The 18711-nt window shown below is 51.3% G+C and overlaps 9 protein-coding genes across 9 annotated transcripts; 5 read left to right on the forward strand and 4 right to left on the reverse strand.

Moving 5' to 3' along the window:
• Positions 1-71: 71 nt before the first annotated feature.
• On the forward strand, positions 72-1757 carry GUA1 (GMP synthase (glutamine-hydrolyzing); the record flags this gene model as incomplete). Its single annotated transcript, XM_056216526.1, has 2 exons — positions 72-1671; positions 1720-1757. 2 exons carry the CDS (start codon positions 72-74, stop codon positions 1755-1757), a joined length of 1638 nt encoding a protein of 545 aa, XP_056070773.1.
• A 713-nt stretch (positions 1758-2470) lies between these two features.
• On the forward strand, positions 2471-3369 carry N0V89_007766 (uncharacterized protein; the record flags this gene model as incomplete). The annotated part of the gene is made up of 2 exons (XM_056216527.1): positions 2471-2700; positions 2748-3369. 2 exons carry the CDS (start codon positions 2471-2473, stop codon positions 3367-3369), a joined length of 852 nt encoding a protein of 283 aa, XP_056070774.1.
• Positions 3370-3900: 531 nt separating this feature from the next.
• Positions 3901-4826, reverse strand: N0V89_007767 (uncharacterized protein; the record flags this gene model as incomplete). The annotated part of the gene is made up of 3 exons (XM_056216528.1): positions 3901-3939; positions 3987-4461; positions 4525-4826. 3 exons carry the CDS (start codon positions 4824-4826, stop codon positions 3901-3903), a joined length of 816 nt encoding a protein of 271 aa, XP_056070775.1.
• Positions 4827-5401: 575 nt separating this feature from the next.
• N0V89_007768 (uncharacterized protein) lies at positions 5402-5837 on the reverse strand (the record flags this gene model as incomplete). Its single annotated transcript, XM_056216529.1, has 2 exons — positions 5402-5634; positions 5693-5837. The coding sequence occupies 2 exons, from the start codon at positions 5835-5837 to the stop codon at positions 5402-5404; spliced, it is 378 nt and encodes a 125-aa protein (XP_056070776.1).
• A 348-nt stretch (positions 5838-6185) lies between these two features.
• N0V89_007769 (uncharacterized protein) lies at positions 6186-8687 on the reverse strand (the record flags this gene model as incomplete). Its single annotated transcript, XM_056216530.1, has 6 exons — positions 6186-6524; positions 6594-6892; positions 6955-7273; positions 7330-7960; positions 8078-8328; positions 8379-8687. The coding sequence occupies 6 exons, from the start codon at positions 8685-8687 to the stop codon at positions 6186-6188; spliced, it is 2148 nt and encodes a 715-aa protein (XP_056070777.1).
• Positions 8688-9534: 847 nt separating this feature from the next.
• On the forward strand, positions 9535-10963 carry N0V89_007770 (uncharacterized protein; the record flags this gene model as incomplete). Its single annotated transcript, XM_056216531.1, has 5 exons — positions 9535-9748; positions 9851-9931; positions 10152-10266; positions 10376-10556; positions 10616-10963. 5 exons carry the CDS (start codon positions 9535-9537, stop codon positions 10961-10963), a joined length of 939 nt encoding a protein of 312 aa, XP_056070778.1.
• Positions 10964-11048: 85 nt separating this feature from the next.
• On the forward strand, positions 11049-11328 carry N0V89_007771 (uncharacterized protein; the record flags this gene model as incomplete). Its single annotated transcript, XM_056216532.1, has 2 exons — positions 11049-11099; positions 11164-11328. 2 exons carry the CDS (start codon positions 11049-11051, stop codon positions 11326-11328), a joined length of 216 nt encoding a protein of 71 aa, XP_056070779.1.
• A 3365-nt stretch (positions 11329-14693) lies between these two features.
• N0V89_007772 (uncharacterized protein) lies at positions 14694-15687 on the forward strand (the record flags this gene model as incomplete). Its single annotated transcript, XM_056216533.1, has 3 exons — positions 14694-14882; positions 15153-15208; positions 15261-15687. 3 exons carry the CDS (start codon positions 14694-14696, stop codon positions 15685-15687), a joined length of 672 nt encoding a protein of 223 aa, XP_056070780.1.
• Positions 15688-17037: 1350 nt separating this feature from the next.
• On the reverse strand, positions 17038-18525 carry N0V89_007773 (uncharacterized protein; the record flags this gene model as incomplete). Its single annotated transcript, XM_056216534.1, has 1 exon — positions 17038-18525. One exon carries the CDS (start codon positions 18523-18525, stop codon positions 17038-17040), a length of 1488 nt encoding a protein of 495 aa, XP_056070781.1.
• Between the last annotated feature and the right edge of the window lie 186 nt (positions 18526-18711).

An 18711-nucleotide genomic window follows, 5' to 3' on the forward strand; every position in this document is an offset into this window, starting at 1 on the left:
GAAACTTTCTTGATCTTCTCTCCTACCTTCTTTCAGACATTGATTGCTCAATTTAAGCTCAAATCAGCACCATGGCGACCGACGCAAGCGACCCGATTCCCCCGCACAAGACCTTCGACACCATTCTGGTGCTTGATTTCGGCTCCCAGTACTCGCACCTTATTACCCGTCGTCTTCGCGAGCTCAATGTCTACTCTGAGATGCTCCCGTGCACCCAGAAGATCGCTGATCTTGGCTGGACTCCCAAAGGTGTGATCCTATCGGGAGGCCCATACTCGGTTTACTGGGACGACGCGCCCCACGTTGACCCCGCCGTATTCGAACTCAATGTGCCAATCTTGGGCATATGCTATGGATTGCAAGAGATGGCGTGGACCTTTGACAACAAGAACGTGCTCGCGGGTGAAAAGAGGGAATATGGTCACGCGTACCTGAAGGTCGAAAGGCACGGAGATGGCGAGGCGGGAGGGCATGTGGACAAGCTGTTCGCGGATTGGGAGGATAACACGGAAGTGTGGATGAGCCACGGCGACAAGCTTGGCCACCTACCTGAGGAATTCATCACGATCGCTACCACAAGCAACGCGCCATTCGCGGGTATCGGCCACAAGAGCAAGAAGTATTACGGCATCCAGTTCCATCCCGAGGTTACACACACGCCCAAGGGCAAGGTCTTGCTGAAGAACTTCGCCGTTGACATCTGCGAAGCCCAGACAAACTGGACGATGAGCAAGTTCGTCGATCAGGAGATTGAGAGGATCAGGAAGCTGGTCGGCCCCAAGGGTCAGGTCATTGGCGCTGTTAGCGGTGGTGTCGACTCTACTGTCGCTGCGAAGTTGATGAAGGAAGCCATTGGCGACCGCTTCCACGCCGTGCTTGTCGACAACGGCGTCCTCCGTTTGAACGAGGCCAAGATTGTCAAGGAGACACTTACAGCTGGCTTGGGTATCAACCTCACCGTCATTGATGCCTCTGAGCGATTCCTCGGTCGTCTCGCAGGCGTTAAGGACGACCCTGAGAAGAAGCGCAAGATCATTGGCAACACCTTCATCGAAATTTTCCAAGAGGAAGCGAAGAAGATCGCCGCGGAAGCACACGAAACTTCTGAAGCCGGCGAGATTGAGTGGCTACTCCAGGGCACCCTCTATCCTGATGTCATCGAGAGTATTTCCTTCAAGGGCCCTTCCGCGACTATCAAGACCCACCACAACGTCGGTGGCCTTCCAAAGGATATGAACCTCAAGCTCATCGAGCCACTCCGTGAGCTCTTCAAGGACGAGGTTCGCGAGCTAGGCATGAACTTGGGCATACCTGAGGACCTCGTCTGGCGTCACCCCTTCCCAGGACCTGGCATTGCTATTCGCATCCTTGGCGAGGTCACGCCTGAGCAAGTTCGCATTGCCCGTGAGGCAGACAACATCTTCATCGAAGAAATCAAGGCGGCTGGCTTGTACAGGAACATCAGCCAGGCATTCGCCGCTTTGTTGCCAGTCAAGGCTGTGGGTGTCATGGGTGACAAACGAGTGCACGATCAGGTCATTGCGCTGCGCGCAGTCGAGACCACCGATTTCATGACGGCGGATTGGTATCCGTTTGATGGGGCTTTCTTGAAGAAAGTTTCCAGGAGGATTGTAAACGAGGTCAACGGTGTCTGCCGTGTGGTGTATGATAGTAAGTTCCATGTTCCACTCTTTGGTAATCTCAACTAATATCTCTCAGTCACTAGCAAGCCTCCTGGTACCATTGAGATGGAGTAAAGGACGGCTCGTACACGTAGGCACGACAAAGGCCTGGCATTTTTCCACGATATAGACGCATTTAGGACATTCCGTGAGCGGAATCAAAAGGAATGAATTGGACGATAGATATAGACGACTTGATACCCTGCATGATAGATATGAAAAATTCACAATTTCTCTACTGGACTGAAGTGCTGCCGAATTGCTGCCGGTTGAACTCTGCTCTACTTTCACGGTGATTCTCGAAGTGAAGTCCCGCGAGACTAAAGAGTACTAGCTACTCGAATCGCATCCCGTTAAGCTATACCAAGCGCTGCCACAATCGGAGCTACGATGTATACCAGCCTCCTATCGTAAGCGCTTCGTTTGGGCAACGACGATGACTCACGAATGTCGCAAGATATTACCCTCAATTCGCATTTCAAAGCAACATTTACCAGCAATGGTATGTGGTGTCGAATTCTATGTCGTAGCAACTTAGCCTCCGTATTGATCGTCTGAAGAGCTTCCCGTATGGCTCATCTTACGCGTGTGGTTTTCCCAATCGGGAAATGGCGTTCCTTGTTCTACCTTGCTTGTTTGTCAGCCTACATCACTTGCCTTGTGCATGTGTGCAGCACTGCGACCAAATTGAGGATAAATAGTATACTGATTTCGAGAGAAATCGTACGCGCTTTTATATTTCCACAACTAATCTGCGCGTTTCTGAATTTACAGACTTTGATTTGACAATGGCGGTCTACAACACACTTCCCACCACCGCGAAAGGCAAGATCGAACCTTTCGAAATTCACATTGAAGAACACAAGTTACAGGATTTGAACACATTAGTGAGATTGAGTCCAATCGTGCAAGCCACGTATGAGAACCAGAAAGAGCGTGCATCAGAAAGCCACACCTTCGGCATCACACGCGAATGGCTAATCGAAGCAAAGAAGTACTGGGAGACTGATTTCAACTGGTACACCTCTCATCATCCCCAAAATCACACATACTAACACCACACAGGCGCACCCAAGAAGCCCACCTGAACACTTTCCCCCACTACAAAGCTTCCATCACAGACGACGACGGAAGGACCTACACCATCCACTTCTGCGCCCTCTTCTCTCGCTCCCCCACCGCAGTCCCCCTCGCCCGCCTAAGCGGCTGGCCCTGCACCTTCGTCGAATCTCTCCCCCTCCTGACCCTCCTCCAGCAGAAATACTCCCCGGAGAAGTTACCCTACCATGTGATTCTGCCCTCGCAGGTTGGCTGGGCTTTCTCCTCCCCTCCACCTCTGGATAAAGACTGGTCGTACGCAGACTCCGCGCGTATACTGCACAAACTCATGACCGCGACGCTAGGGTTCGAAAAGTACGCCGTGAGCGGGGGAGATATCGGCGCGGGTATAGGACGTATCATGGCGTCTTCGTACCGCGAGGTCAGCGCCTTCCATACGAATCACAATCAGATGCCGCGTCCGGACGACGCAACCCATGAAGTGCTTGAAGCGTTTGAGAAAGAGGGCGTAAGCAGGGGTGAGGAGTTTCTGAGCACGGGGACGGCGTACGGGAGGATGGCGGGGACGAGGCCGGGGACGCTGGGGCGGTGCTGGCGTCGTCGCCTGTTGCGCTGCTGGCTTGGGTAGGCGAGAAGTATCTTGAGTGGTGCGATCAAAGGACGCCTGTCCCTTTATCACACATCCTCGAAGCTGTCAATCTGTATTGGTTTACTGGTTGTCTGGCCACAACGTTTTATCCCTACCGCGAGGACTTTCTCGTGGGTCCGGGGAAGAAGGGGTATCTACATGGGCAAGCGGAGTTGTATGTGGAGTGTCCGATGGGTTACAGCTATTTTCCTAGAGAGATGATACCTTGTCCGAGGAGTTGGGCGGAGAAGAGCGGAGCGTTGAGATGGTACAGGAGACATGAAGTTGGAGGGCATTTCCCGGCTTTGGAGAGAAGCAGCGTCTTGTTACAAGATATTGAAGATTTTCTGGGGGAGGTATGGACGTAGAGCGGAGAAGGAAGTGTGGAGCTCCAGTTCGAGCAGGAGCGTTGCGTTTCGTTTGTTCGCAAAGCCTAAATCTATGTTATGTCTACAGCTTCTGCTTCTCCTTCTGCACCGCAGGCTTTCTGTGCATGTTGCTCCCCCCCGCGCCCGCCTATTCACCGTCAGTCTACTGCGCCGTCTTCCGGTGCATAACCGTCGCCGCCGCCTGAGAAACATCAGCAGCTTTTCCATATAGCGAAGGTGGAAACTCACCTGGTGATTCGGATACACCAACGTATCCGCTAGCACAACGTTCTCCCTTCTGCCTGCCGCGAAAACCACCACCTCTGCGATATCATCACCCGTCAACGGCTCCACCCCCTCGTACACCTTCTTCGCCTTGTCTTTGTCGCCGTAGAACCGCACAACGCTGAACTCGGTTTCTACCTGTCCAGGGTCGATCTCGATGACGCGGATGCGCGTAGCGATAAGCTCTTTACGGAGAGCCTCGGTGAAGGAGCGCACAGCGGCTTTGGTCGCGCAGTAGATGCTACCGCCTTGGTAGGGCTCGCGGCCGGCGATGGAGCCGATATTTATGATGTCGCCGCGGCCGCCGTCGGAGCGGGACTTGTAAATGGGGAGGATGGCTTGGGTCATGTTGATGAGGCCGGTGACGTTGGTACTGAACATAACATCGATATCCTCCGAAGCGATATTAGGTGCTTGTGCGACGCCTTTGACGAGACCACTACCACATATGAGTTATTTCCTTTCCTAGATCTAGGTGGAGGGAAATGCAAGGCGGACTCACGCATTGTTAACAAGCACATCAACCTCCTTGAACTCGTCGGGCAGCTGTCCCACGAAGCTCTGTATTTCCTCCGGCTTGCTCACGTCCAGCTTCACAGGGTGCACCTTTACGCCCTTCGCAAAGCTATTGATTTCTTGGGCGACCTCCTTCAATGTGTCGATTCTCCGCGCGGTAATGATGAGCTTCAGGTCATCTGGCTGCGTCCTCGCGAACTCCAGCGCTACGCTCTTTCCAATGCCTGAACTCGCGCCCGTTATGACCACCGTCTTGCCCTTCAGTCTCTGCGCCATAGACGACGACATTCTTGCGTGTTCGCGGAACGCTGCTGTGAGGTGTTGTTGCGTATTGGGCGATCGGAATAAGGCCGAGGTAGTTCGTAGGAGGCGGGTGCTGTTGTGGGAGAGGAAAGGCATACGACGCGTCGCCGGGGGACAATTGGGGTTGCGTTATGTACGTCGCTTATACACGGATCGAAGGCGGGGTATCAATGTCCGAGATTGGTGGGGTTGGCAAACTGGGAGTCAGAATGGCGACATGGCGGCTTCGGAGGAGAGGGGTGGTTATCTCGGAAACAAATCCGACGCGAGTCATGGAGCATGTTGGAGTTCGCGGGGCTGGAGGGGTAAAGTTCGTGAGCAACGTAAGAACTTCAAGAATACCATCTTACCAGACTGCTTCAAGGGCGGACTAACGCATCGTCTACTGCGCGTTTTTAAAGTGTCTTGTCGCATATATTCACTTCGGCAATAGAACAATTTTTGAGGCCATGACATCATCTCATTATGCTATCATATCATCCGTCGGGTATAGTCGTACAAATCATCGTAGACTTCGAAAGACTTTTTCAACTCCACATACCATGCTCTAAATCAAGCATCTATTTCTTTCCAGGCATGGCATCGCCCTTGCCTTTCCGCCTGAGCTCAGCCTCCTCCTCCTCCTTCAACTCCTGGTCGATCTTGGCGCCCTTGGAAGGCTCGTTACCGTGCAGCTTCGCCGGCAGTGTAGAGTCGATTTTTGATGCGCGGTCCTCTTCGGATAGTTTGTTCTCATCCTCGTTCTCGCGCTTCTCTTCGCGGGCAAGCTTGTTGGCGATGGAGCGCTCGTCCTCTGCAGGCACGTTAGAATGTGAATCAATTGGGTATGGTTTGAGTTTGGTAAATCTTACTGGAGTCTTGAGCAAGATGGGAGTTCTGCTTGCCCTCGTGGAAGCGGTTCTCAGCCTGTGCCTGTCTGATCTCGGAGTCCTTGACGTTGCGCTGGTCGCCTGCCTCGTAGACACCACTGGTACCGACGCTAGAGTTTCCAGACATGATGATCGTGTGAAGGTTGGAAATGGGAAGATTGAGAAGATTGGGTATAGTAAGAGGGTTTTAGTGAAGCTGTGATGTGCGTAGAATGTGTCGTGTGAGGTTGTGCTGAAATTGAGCTTTTATGTAGCTCGAGTTTATGAGCGGGTACGATGACGTCTACGGTGTGTCATGGTGGGTCGGGGTGAAAGTGGCTGGAAGAGCGACCATATTTGCGCCGCAACACCACAGTCGGGCATCACGATTATAGTGGGTAATTGATGCCCGAGAATGCTCGGAAAGTCCTGCACTGCACTAGGAAATTCGATGTCGCACGGCAGCCGATATGGTATATCTGACGCAGTTTCGGTACTAAGGCAGCGGTGCCTCTACATCCAAACTACCAAGTAAAGACCTCATCATTTCATTCTCCATACCACACTCTTTGTCAACACCCTCAACCATCTTCCTAACCTCAGCCAACATCGCCTCCAACACTTTGGCCGCATACTCCATACTACCCATCTTCTTCATGATCTCCAGTACCAGGTGCTTCTGCGCCATCGACATTTTCCCCGCCGCGCGCCTCTGCGCCAGCAAGTTTTGCAAGAGCATTTTGTCAGCTTCAGGTGCCACCTGCATTGTGTGGACCATTAACAAGCTGAATTTACCCTCCTCGAGATCCTCGCAGAATCCCTTCTTCTTGGTATACTAGCGGAAGCATTAGCCAGATCTGTATGTATGGCCAACAGTGGGATTGTAGAGAGTGGCATGGCTCACATCACCAGAACTTAGGTTCATGTAATCGTCTCGAACCTGGAAGTATCTGCCCATCAACGACGCAAGTGCCATCAAGCCTGTCCTACGGGGCGTGGGTGACTGCGCAAGCATGAGCAGGGTGAGTATGCGGAAGAGCCCACCGGTTTCTGTTCGTTCGTTAGAAAGATTTAGAATGAAGTCAACACTGCTTGACTTACTGTAGTCCACCATCTTGAGGTACTCGCCAAGAGTCGGGCAGACAATATTCGTCGACCAGGAGATATCATGTCCTTGCCCGGTGTACATGTTACTTAACTCTTCTGAAACAGGCACATGTGAGAGTCGGTTCTATTGCCTTGCAATGAGGGTGTCGAATACTCACTCAGGCAAATCTCAAAAGTGCTATCGTCTTTGAGCTTCTGCATCTCCACAATAGCCTCCACGACCTGCCACCCGGCCGAGTTCATCGTCTGCGCAATTCCAAAGATCGTGTGTGCGGCGGGACTGCCTCTACGCAGAGTCGAACCATCTTCTATGTCGTCAAACATCAAAGACGCATTGTGAAGCATGTTGACGATGCGCTTAATATTGGACAGATCGGCTGGTGGGACGTTGAGCCAGATGTTCAATGCGTCTGCGGCTTTGTCGCGTATGTTCTTGGATGGGAGTGCGCTGGTGTAGGAGGCTGGTGCAGAAATGGGCTGAGTAAGAGTCAGTGGGTGTGGTGAAGGAATGATGACGGGGAAAAGGTGAGTACCAAACTTGGAAGAGTAGGGTGGTCTTGGGTGATGAACAAGGCGAGATTGCGCATAACGGAGACAATGGGTCTGGGACCGATCTGGCTGGCGACCTGGGTATTATTGTGGTCATTGTCATCGATCTCTTTCGAGCCGTCAACGACTTTGACGTCTTCGTCAGGTGGCGTGGGAGGGTGTTTCGTGTCCTTCATGACTGGCGAGACATGGGGTGGCCCGGTGCACTTCAGTCCCGCCATCTGGAGTCCATTCAAAGTTCGATCAGAACGATATCGAGGACTGGACATTCCCCATATAAGATTGCCGCTGACCATGTACTGTGCAGCTTCTACGAAGGAGCGCGAATCCTCGGATAAGTCTTTCCTGCCGTCGAGGGTGCTGACAGTGTCCACAAATTCTGCTACGAAAACCTTTACTTTCTGGTGAACGCGATCGATCGCTTCCTGGACGCCGATGGAATATTGTCTCATGAGTATCCAAACTCCGTTTACCATGTGTGGCGTGTCTGCGGTGTGGTTCAACTTGGTCTGGTTCTTGTACTCTTCGCACTCCTTCTCCCATGACTGGACGTCATTTGTAAGAAACGCAGCGGCCCAAGCGGGTCGAGTCAGTCTGGAACATTCATCTATTTCACTTGGGGGAATCGTCAGGCCCATCCCGAAGGTTACCAGTCCACTTAGCATGCTTGGAGGGACACTATCAGCCTCTATTACATCTTTACAGTGTTACAGATATGGAGACAAAGCTTACAAAGCCCCTGAGTCCACGAGTCTGAAATCCAGATAGTCATCCAAGCTTTCGAAACGGGTTTGATCTCGTGGGAGGCTTACGCCACGCCTCCAATATTCTAAGAATTGCTTAGCTCTGAGTGAGTCAACAGCCATCATCTCTTCAAGAATGTTGCCTAGAATGCGGCCTTCGCCGGAGCTGCTTTGTCTTCTATCACTACTTTGAACCCCCGCCTTGATATCTTTCATCATCTTCTCGAAAAGGCCAAGTCCCTGTGTTATGTCAATTACCGCCTCACTATGTACTCGTATAGATGCCATACCTCACTCGCCTCAGCCTGATCCACAAGATCATCATGCAGGAATGCAAACTCCATAACATACGCAACAATCTCCAGGCGCTCTGTAAGGCATTCTGGGATCGTCACGGCGGTGAAATTGTACTGCGGACCCTGGCCGCCGTACGTTGATAAGGGTAGGGGCCCGATATGTTTCTGCCAGTCGTTGCGCAATCGCATGAGACCAGACTCTTCTATGTCTGAATTGCGGTGGCAGCGGAGTGGAATGTCGTTGCAGAGGCATTGATTATCATAGGAAGAGGGGTCGATGAGATGGGAGTATTGGTACTTCATGTTTGCCAGTAATGTATTGGATAGCAGTGGAATTGGTGATGATAAAAGTGCCTTCAGTAAGACGATTGGGGGACTGCTTGCCGAAACCAAAACATAAATAATAATGGTCTATCTCGAAGGCGATTAGGATCCAATCCTGTGTAGCAGGCGACGGAAGCCGCGTCCTGATACTAAGGTCGCCTAGAAGCACTAGGCATGGTGATGCAGCACAGCTCCTCCGGATATCTCGCCTTTCGACGCCGTCTCTGAACATACTTTGGGACCTACCCCGCAGAATGTTCTTTGTTCTCGTGGGGTTTGCATTCTGTTGAACTTCGGCATATCTTTCCATCGTCGATGTCTGCTTGAAGTTGTGCACACACGGGGTTAGTATACGGCACAGTCAACGGCACAGTTGAATGAAGCGAGCGCAGAACAAAGAACACTCCTTGTCGAGGTTAATCAAGCGCGTTAAGCGGGTTTATATCAACATGGGAAAATATTGATGGCCACCGAAATCTCAGATTGGGAGAACATAGGTGTGCCTGTGTAGGACTGACATCATGCACGATACCCTCAACAGGGGAAGAGGTTGACTCGGTATTTCGCTGATAGGCACAATCAGGACTCTGAGATGCACGTGTTGCGTCCCTGGTCTAACACAGGAGAGTACAACTTTCGCTACTCCCCTGTCCAACACCTCCAGATATCAGGGTGTCCATGCCGAGCTACTTTCACGATTTCACATCCACCCGAACTTTGTTCAGCTCTTGAACGAGCTTCGCAATCATTCATATACCTCCAGACTGCAACAGCCAGCGTCATGGATATTCTTACCCTCCACAAAGCTTTGCGAGCACCCATCGACATGGATACCTCTGTCCTTTGGGTAGCCGCCGGTTTCGCGTGTGCCATATTCATTGTCTACAGTGCCTGTCTTATCATATACCGACTCTACTTTTCCCCTCTTGCGCAATTTCCTGGACCAAAACTAGTCGCAGCAACAGCGTGGTATGAAACATTCATCGACGTCACGAGGAACAACTTCCACGAAGTTCTACTGGACATGCATAAGAAATATGGTAAGCCTCGACCGGGCCAGGTACAGTCAATTGACTGACCACTCTCGCAAAAAGGACCAATCGTTCGATGTTCACCTCAGGAGCTCTCGATCAATGACGCAGAATACTTCAGCAAGCTCTATGTTCCGGCTGGGATTCGACACACCAACTCGATGGTTGCAAGATTTGGCTTTGGTCTCGAAGGTGAGTACCTGTAGCATGAACATAGCTTCACGCATCGATCGTTGCTCCTAACTCTTTGGGATAGACACTATCGCAACCACAAGCAACCATGAGCTCCATCAACTTCGAAGGAAACCCCTGGAGAGGTTTCTCTCACCCAAAGGTGTTACACATGCTGAAAGTGTCATCCATGACAAGACCAGAGTCCTCAATCAAAAACTTAGTGCCTTGCAAGGTACAGGCTCCTTCGTCCGCCTCGACCAAGCGTATTCGGCATATCTGGGTGATATCACCGTTGAGCTCACTGTTGGCGAATCCTCACAGCTGCTGGAAGAGCCCGATTTCGCCCCTGAGTGGTAAGCTTCCCCTCTCGGTCATTCTCTCATCCATGAGTTTGGCCCAAATGGTGGCAACCTCATTAAAACCCTGTATGCTGACTCTATTGAGGCATAAAATCATACGTAGCATCTTACTTGTGAACCCTGTCATCCGAAATTTCCCCCTTCTGGGCAGGTATGGAATCCTCATTGCCACCCTCATGTTCCACAAGGAAGCAACTAAGCCCTACAGATTACTGATGACGGTTCCAATGAGCTGCATGCAATGGGCTTTTCCACGGATAGCAGCATTCAAGATGTGGCCTGTGGTTCGTGCAACCCACCATGCGTACGAGTAGTAGTTTAGTATCGAAGCTGACATGACAAGCTCGGCCGGGACAAAGTCAACAACGTCAAGTCCGACCTTGCGAAAGAAAGCGATCCGGAGAAATTCTCCTTCTTTCACACCCTTCTCAGAAGCGACCTACCCGAGTACGAAAAGCATCCATCTAGGTTAGCTGCCGAAGCAGTGGGCGTATTCGGCGGCGGAACCATCAACCCTACATCTGCGCTCGCCTTCATTACGTTCCACATACTCGCCAACGCGAATATGCACAGGCGCCTACAAGAAAGCCTGTCGGATGTCATGTCCCAGTATCCCAAAACCATTCCTGCTTGGACAGAGTTCGAGCAAGTTCCCTACCTCGCGGCGTGTGTCAAGGAAGGCCTTCGGTAGGTGTCCCTTCCGCAATCGAGGTCGTCAAGGATAGGTACTAAGAGAGCGCTCCAGTATGAGCTGCCAGTTCCGACGTAGCGCGCGCATGGCACCCGACTCCGAGCTGCACTACAAAGAATGGATCATTCCGAAAAACGTAAGTCATCACCTTCATCACATCATGGTACTATACGAATGCTAACGCTTGGATGGGAACGCAGACACCTGTAGCAATGTCGGTGTACAACATGCACTATGATTCGGGCGTGTTCCCAGACCCCTTCGCGTATAAACCTGAGCGATGGCTTGGAGACATCGACCCACGCATGAATAGGTATTTCGTCCCTTGGTCTAAGGGCTCGAGGGACTGCCCGGGTAAAAAGTAAGATGATCCTTCATCGAATAGGTATCAGGGGCATATACTGATATATATCTCGTCATGTTAGCCTCGCCTCCGCCGAAATGTATGTTGTGCTTGGGACACTGTTTCGTCCTGGCGGTCCCTATAGCTCCCAAGTGGTTCTGAAAGATTGCGATGAGTCGGACTTTGCGTTTGTGCGCGAGAGTGAATTTGGGGTGTTTCCTTATAGTAGCAGAGGTCTCGGCGTCTCTTTCAATTGATGTCGACTCGTGAGTAGCTCAGTGGCTCTTGCTGACTGGCAATGCGCTTTCCAATTAACGTTCAATGTTGCTGGGATCGGATGATGGGATTCTTCGTTGTTGATGTCATATCTAGGTAGGGTTGTATAGGAACAGCTCGATGGGAGAAAGTGCAACGCAATGAGAGCAATAAGACTCCTTACCTTTATGAATGATGTTTCCACTTTAGAAATTATGGAGATGCAAGCCACAAGATCTTCGCGGCTGTTGCAGTCGTTGACTGGTATTTAAAAAGCTCGCGTGACGTGCGCCTCAACCGATAAAGAACAGTTGCGAACGTCGCCCGGTCCCATCTTTCATACCGCTCCCCAAATTCCTACATTCATGATCTCATTTCAGTGTACCTTGCGTTATGGCAGGTGCGGGATGGGGTGTTACGTGATGAGCTGTAACGATACCTAGGTAACATAGGTATGATGAAAGTGCAGCGACGACGCTGATGAAATCGAGAAACGCAAGTTTTACGCAGTTTTTAGTTTTCTGACAAAATTCAAAGATAATGCTCTTTCCCTCCCTTCTACGACCGGATCCATTGCGGCAACGGATGAATCTATCGTTCCGATTTCGCGCGGAAAGGATCATGTCGCTGAAAATCTGGTCTTCAATCTCAGCTCGCGATTACGTTGTTAGTCTACACCGCGTAAGGTACTCGCACGAGTGCACGAGCGTACGTAAACCCGCTTGAAGAGACGCAAATCATGAATAAGCTTCGACGGTAGAACGGGTCGATCTTTTAGGCTGACGCGACCGCGCGTAGGCACACAGCCACTTCCAGGACCCACCGTGGAGTGGAGACTACCATAGGTATCTTGTACGCAGCGTCCAACGACTAGTAGAGTAGACTGTGTGAAACGACCACGCTAACACTTCGCAACGGATCCGATGCAACGCAGGAATATTTCTGTCCACACATTGGTGCCAGCACTCGCTCCGGGCCGGAATTGCTTGATTTATGAAGGCCCAGGCCTGCCTACCGTACGTCGAGGCCAAAACATAGCCTCCACGTGGATACCTAGGTACACTGAAGATTTTAATATGCCGATGTCATGGGAGAAACTATTAGTACAATATGAGTACAATCGAATCAACTATTTATTATGAAACATGTTCGAGAGCGCTTACTGGCCGTTGATCAGGCGGTGCATGCAGTGTAAAAGTTATCTTTCGACCTAGACCGAGAAGGAGAACGATGCAGACTTTGAGTAGAGAGCATAGCACGATAGCCGGTACCAGAATGATGATGGGTTGCGCGTTGAAGAGGGAAAAAAGCGAGCCGGGCGTCAAGAGGTGAGACTTACTAACCGTGGTGGGTCTTTCTTCTAGCCTGGACTGAGCCTAGCACCCGCAACTCCTCCTTCCTCCACCACAATGGTACGCTCTCATACCCAGGAATTGCTGTCTGCGCCGCGGCTTCGCAACGCCTGCGATCGCTGCCACGCACAAAAGCTTCGCTGTCTCAAACCTCCCCAAGGAAATGCGTGTCTCCGCTGCGCCAAGTTTGGCTCTACGTGCGTCTACAGCGCGCGAACGACGCGACAAGTATCAAAGAAAGAGTCTACAGGTTCATCATCAAATCGGACATCAACGACACTTGTGTCTCCAAGGATTGAGAGCGGTATTTTTGATTCGAATACACCTGGTGCGACGTTTGTAACGGAAGACTGGTTGGATCCTTCGATTCTCCTCAATATCCCCGACTGCGACATCCTTAGCGCTGGAGGGCTCAGCAACTCTTCCTTCATTCCACATCAACAGAGGACTCGGATGACCGGAAACGCTTCGCCACGAAGTGCTTTGATGTCTAATTCTCCGTGCGACCTGGCAAACCTCAGCGTCAATATCGTGGACCACTATGCGAGCCTTTCGTCAATGCTACAAGTGCCACCAACCTCTACCTTTGGATCCAAAGTAATAGCCATAGACCAAACCTTTGCGCTCACTCGACGATTCTTAGATATATTCAAGCAGTTCAGTGTTCATTCTGCCGACCCTGCCACTGTCCTCCTCTTCCTATCTTGTTACTATCGCCTGGTGGACATCTATCAAGGTCTCTTCGAGAAGATGCAACTGTGTACGCAGACTCCACACGCAATCATACCTGCGGGCACCAGCTTGAATATGCCCGTCACTCAGGTCGGTTCGTACGTCTCTGGTGACCTTTGGAAGACCGTTGAGGCCATCGAAGCACCCATGACCGCCTATGGTACACATTTCATGTTGTTGCTACTCCTTTGCACAGGCTTGTGTGAAGAGCTTCGTGATGCCATTGCTAGCAGACGCACTCAGGCTCGAGGCGGCGACACTTCGTGGGATCACAGCAGTACAGCGCCAATGCAAGACACGTTTCATTCTGGCGTTCGCACGATCGAATGGTGTGCCGACAAGGATCAACTCAATGAGTCGATCAAAAATGCCATGTGGAAACGATGGATCGAGCTCTCAACACAAATACAATTGACCAAAAAAGCTGCAATGACGTTTGCAGTCGCATGTTTATAAGTCTTTGACGCAGTCAAACAACGGATTGCATTCATGTCCCATCTTCGCACGGGCTCTTCCATTGCCCGAACTCGGGACTTTGCCAAGCAATCCCACCACGTCCACAGAAGTCCCTAAATAGCACGGACGCCAGAACTTATACGCCTGTCCATCCTGTCCTCTCGCTGCCTACTGGTGCCTTCTATCCTGAGACTCACGGAAAAAGACCCGCGAGGTTGATGGGAAGGTCAAGAGCAAATGTGACCTGTTGCCTAGTTACATGGTGCCGATCCCCACACTAATTTCCTATGAGTATGACTACTTGCGTACTGCAATTGTAAACAAGATGGTCAAGACTCCCATATTGGTCACTTCATTAGCACCGCCTGGTGGCACGTGCCACACTGTAGTAGGCATGTGTTACGTCTCCCACTTCGACCTCGCCAGTGCCCAACGAACCAACATCAGCGCACGTACACCTCTTTCTGAGCGGGTGAATTCTGAGAAGTTTAAAAAATCGGCCACTGAATGCGAACCCCTCTCATCGCGCCACTTTTCAAGCTCGACCATCGAGCCTTTGGAACTTACAGCTCCACCCCGCATACCATACATTATGGGTACCAAAGTCGCTCGTCCCGTCCACCCTACTTCTTTCCTGCATCCCGTATGCCTCATGCTGCCTACCGGATTCTGCTGGTTCTGCTCTTTCTACAAGGACCCTCACAACGAGTGGATCAATGACTGCCCCAAGCCTCCCGAGGGTGTGCAGCTGGCCAACGCGCAGACACATCTCTCCACACTGGTAAGTACCCAGAGTCTTTCAGATACATGATCCCACGACCACACCTGTTGTCACTCCCTTTCACTACACCTCAAACCAACATCAACTCTCGAACCTCAACCGCACGGTCCACACACACGCACATATACACAATAGGCAACGAATTCGCTTGTTCTGTGCATCCTGGCAGCTTTCCCAATGCCTTTTGCTTCATGAAGCTTGTTGAGATTCTGCCGAATACGCACATTCTTCCCTCAACCTAACAACAAGCATGCTGACGATTCTCCCAAGCCTCCACAGGATGCGCAGCTGTGCGGCGCGAATGGTAGCAGCCATCTCTTCATCCCGTAAGTCGAAGACGTTGCGGCTCTTGCCCGGCGCGCAACTAACTCCTCGCAGCGCAGGTCACCTCGAGCATGAGGGTGTTGTCTTCTACGTAGAACCTGGTGCCTGCATCGACAGCGGCGGCACCTGGGTTGTCGAACCCTCCCCCGGGGGTTGTGACATCTCTATGGACGCCCTCGCCAACGCCGACTTGAGCAAAGCTGTGCTGGACAACGTAATTGCGCGCGACCCCTCTTCGCACCTGGCACCCGCCGGCAGCAGCGAGCACGAGCACTTCGTCAGCAACGTGGGCTTCCTCACTTTCGCCCTCTGCGCCTTCATCTTCTTCATCTGGGCTAAGGACCTCCTCGAGTTCGTCCATGCCAAGCGATGGGTGCGATTGCACGACGACACCTCGGTAACCGGTCCCGTAGTTGAGGAGACTAAGGAAAAGGGCGATATGGTGGACGAGGACCGCAACGGCGATCACGCAGGTGATTGACGTTCCTCATAACGGCCAGGCACATTCGGAGAAAGTATAAGCTCCATTGATTCCCACTGTGTTTGTCAATCGACGGATGTAGAGCCTTCACGTCAGCACGGCCACGATCTAGCTTCGAAAAAGCGCAAGCAACTCGGCAGTCGCTTCCAAGAGATGTACTTACGGTATAGGACTCCATAGATCAGATGGCACGGTGGCATGAACGGAATCTAGATATCACTGAACCATCACAAACTGTGATGAACGATGTTAAGATCAAAGGGCAGATCACAATCCTATAAGCTGCTCAAATTCGTTAAGGAAAAAGGCTCTGTCTCCTGAATCCACCACGCCCTCTCCTCGCACCCCCCCATCATCAACAACACACTCCTCACAAACATTCCAAGCCTCCGTCCACCCCTCCTCCTCCCCGTGGCTCCCACATCCCTCGCTCTATGAAACGCCAGCCCTCTATGCACCATAACATTCCTCAGACACACATACACCCTCTCCCTCCACTCGATATCCACATCGCCTTTCTGTTGCACGGCTCCCCGCGGCCAGTCCGTTCCTAACCTCATGATATTTAGAGGAGGTTACACTAACAGCATCCAGGTATCTTTTATTATCATTTTCATAATATTCAGCGGGACAGTGCCGCAATGCTGAAGTATGTCGCCTCGTGGTGTAAGCGGTGGTAAAGATCGTAGTCAAAGCCGTGGGCTTCGTCTCAGAAGAGGGGGGATGGGTAAGCGAAGGAGGTAGCGTGGATGTGGGCGGAGAGGTCGGGGGAGGAGTCGATGGAGAAGGAGCCGCATTCTTCTTGAGGGGAGGCGAAGGGTGCTTTGAAAAAAGAGGTGAAGAAGAGTGCTTCGTTTAGAGGTATAGTGTAAGTGCGGAAGTGCCGGCCTCCTACTTTGAGCGTTACGATCGATGGGATGGGGTCATTGGATGTGGGTGTGGTGTTCGACGGGGCGGCAGAGCTGAGATGGAGGGACGGAGATCAAATCCGATGGCATCTTCTTTCTCTTGGTGAGCCATGATGTAGTTTTGTAGGCGGCGTCCCACTGGTTGTCCAAGATATAAATCGCAACTTGGTTCTGGTTATGCAAGGACTCTTTATGGAGTTACGACGAGATGAGAAGCAGTGATAGATCAACATAGGACAGGTTCATATAGGGCCAATACAGATGCAAACTGGTTTGTCACATCAAGGCTGCCGATAGGCTTTTTGGAGATGTATAAACATACAAACATTTCCACTCGGACATACCAAAACAAAGTGCATAGTAATTATTTACATCCAAAAGTATGGTCTACTATTGAAAGCTGTATCCGTGTACCCTAACGAATTCTCAACCTGGATTGAGATCATTCCATAGGCCAGTACTCGTGAATCTGCCTCTTGTTTTTCCATCTCTGGAACCAACAGCAAATAGGAAAGAACGCAGTATTGACCGCGCCCCACGCGATCAATATGCCAAAGTCCAACCCAAGGCGTGGATGCAGGTCGAACAATATCTGCCGACTACCCTCCACAACAGAGTGCAAAGGCCACGCATAGCCCCATCGATAAAACCCAGGAGCGATTTCGATGTCATAGAAAGCTGTCGACACATTCGTGATAACCCAGAAAATAAGCCACAGGCCCATCCACGGCGCGCCGACAACCATGGCCACGTTCTCACAGGCAAGGCCCAGCGCTATCATTCCGAAGAAGTTGAGCATCCAGTATACGGGGAATGTTCCATTGCTATAAGCCGGAGAATTCCCGTATGCGACCTCAGTGACCTGAGTCTGGGATTGTACCGGATTGGCGTGCGTGAAGTTGATTTGGAACGCCAGGGACACGAACGAGTACGCAAGCGACAGAAAGACGTAAGCACTCATTGTCGCGCACCAGCGCCAAATGATCAGCTGGTAGAACTTCAGCGGTGGATGCCCCTTCGGATTGATGTATTGCATGTGTATCGGCAGGTAGAAAGAGAAGCTGAAGAAGGAAATGATGATCAGGTAGATGAGTCCAATAGACACTGCCGGGATCCCAGTGTATGGGTAGAAAGGCCTAAGATTAAATTCTGAGAACCCGATGGCGGGGTTGATGGCCTGCGGAACGGCTTGTATATTGCGCAATGTTGCGGGATCGGAGGCATTTTGTAAAGCCATCTGCGCCCATTGCTTGCCGACCATGCTTTGTGCTTGCGTCATGTAGGTGCTGATAATCGGCAGTATGAAGTCGTACCAGTTTGTGTCATCCCGCGAGTCCTGGTATACCAGCTGGCATGCGCCTAGCGGATCGTATGAGGTGTTCCCCGTTGCGATAGCAGAGTACAGAAGCGCAGTAGCATTTGGATTGATGATGATTGCAGCCCACGCGTCGAAATTATAAATCGCTTGCCTCACTTGGAGTGGGTCGTTGTCGAAGTCTGAAGGCGATCGGATGTCGAAGCCTAGTGTGGGTTCGCTAGAGTCGAGCATCTGTTGGGTCATGCGTGTTATCGTAGGCCCAACGAGCGATGGATTGGTGTTGTACGGCGCTTGACCATCGAAGTCCACAACATAGATGCGGAGATGGTGTATTCGCTGTTCGACATCAAAGAAGACGCCCCAGTAGATGGATAGCACGGCCAATATGAAGGCCATCAAAAAGGCGGTGGTGAGCATCCATTTTCCAAACGCTCGATTACGAACGTGCTTCAAGGACGGGTCCCAGAATCCCACAGGAGTTGGTGCAGATTCTGCATGAGATTTGCCTTGCTCAGCTTTGTTTACTGTGTCTTCGTTGCGTGTCTGCCCATTGTCGGGGGCGTCCGGATTCTTGTTACGGCCAACGACCCTCTGTTTCAGTTGGCGCAACATCGCGTTTGTTTTTGACCAAAATCGGCACAACAAAAAAGGAATTGTTTTTTATGCTAAGATATCTTGGCCTCATATATGCTTGGATAGAAAGGCTTCTAGATGGCTGACCAATGACGTAACACCGTCGTAGAAAAAGTCGTGACGTCCGCTCAAACACGGACCATCCGAACACTACCGCTTTGAACC

Source organism: Didymosphaeria variabile (genome assembly GCF_027946475.1).
Source record: "Didymosphaeria variabile strain IMI 356815 chromosome Unknown scaffold_5, whole genome shotgun sequence".
NCBI classification, from domain to species: Eukaryota; Fungi; Ascomycota; class Dothideomycetes; order Pleosporales; family Didymosphaeriaceae; genus Didymosphaeria; species Didymosphaeria variabile.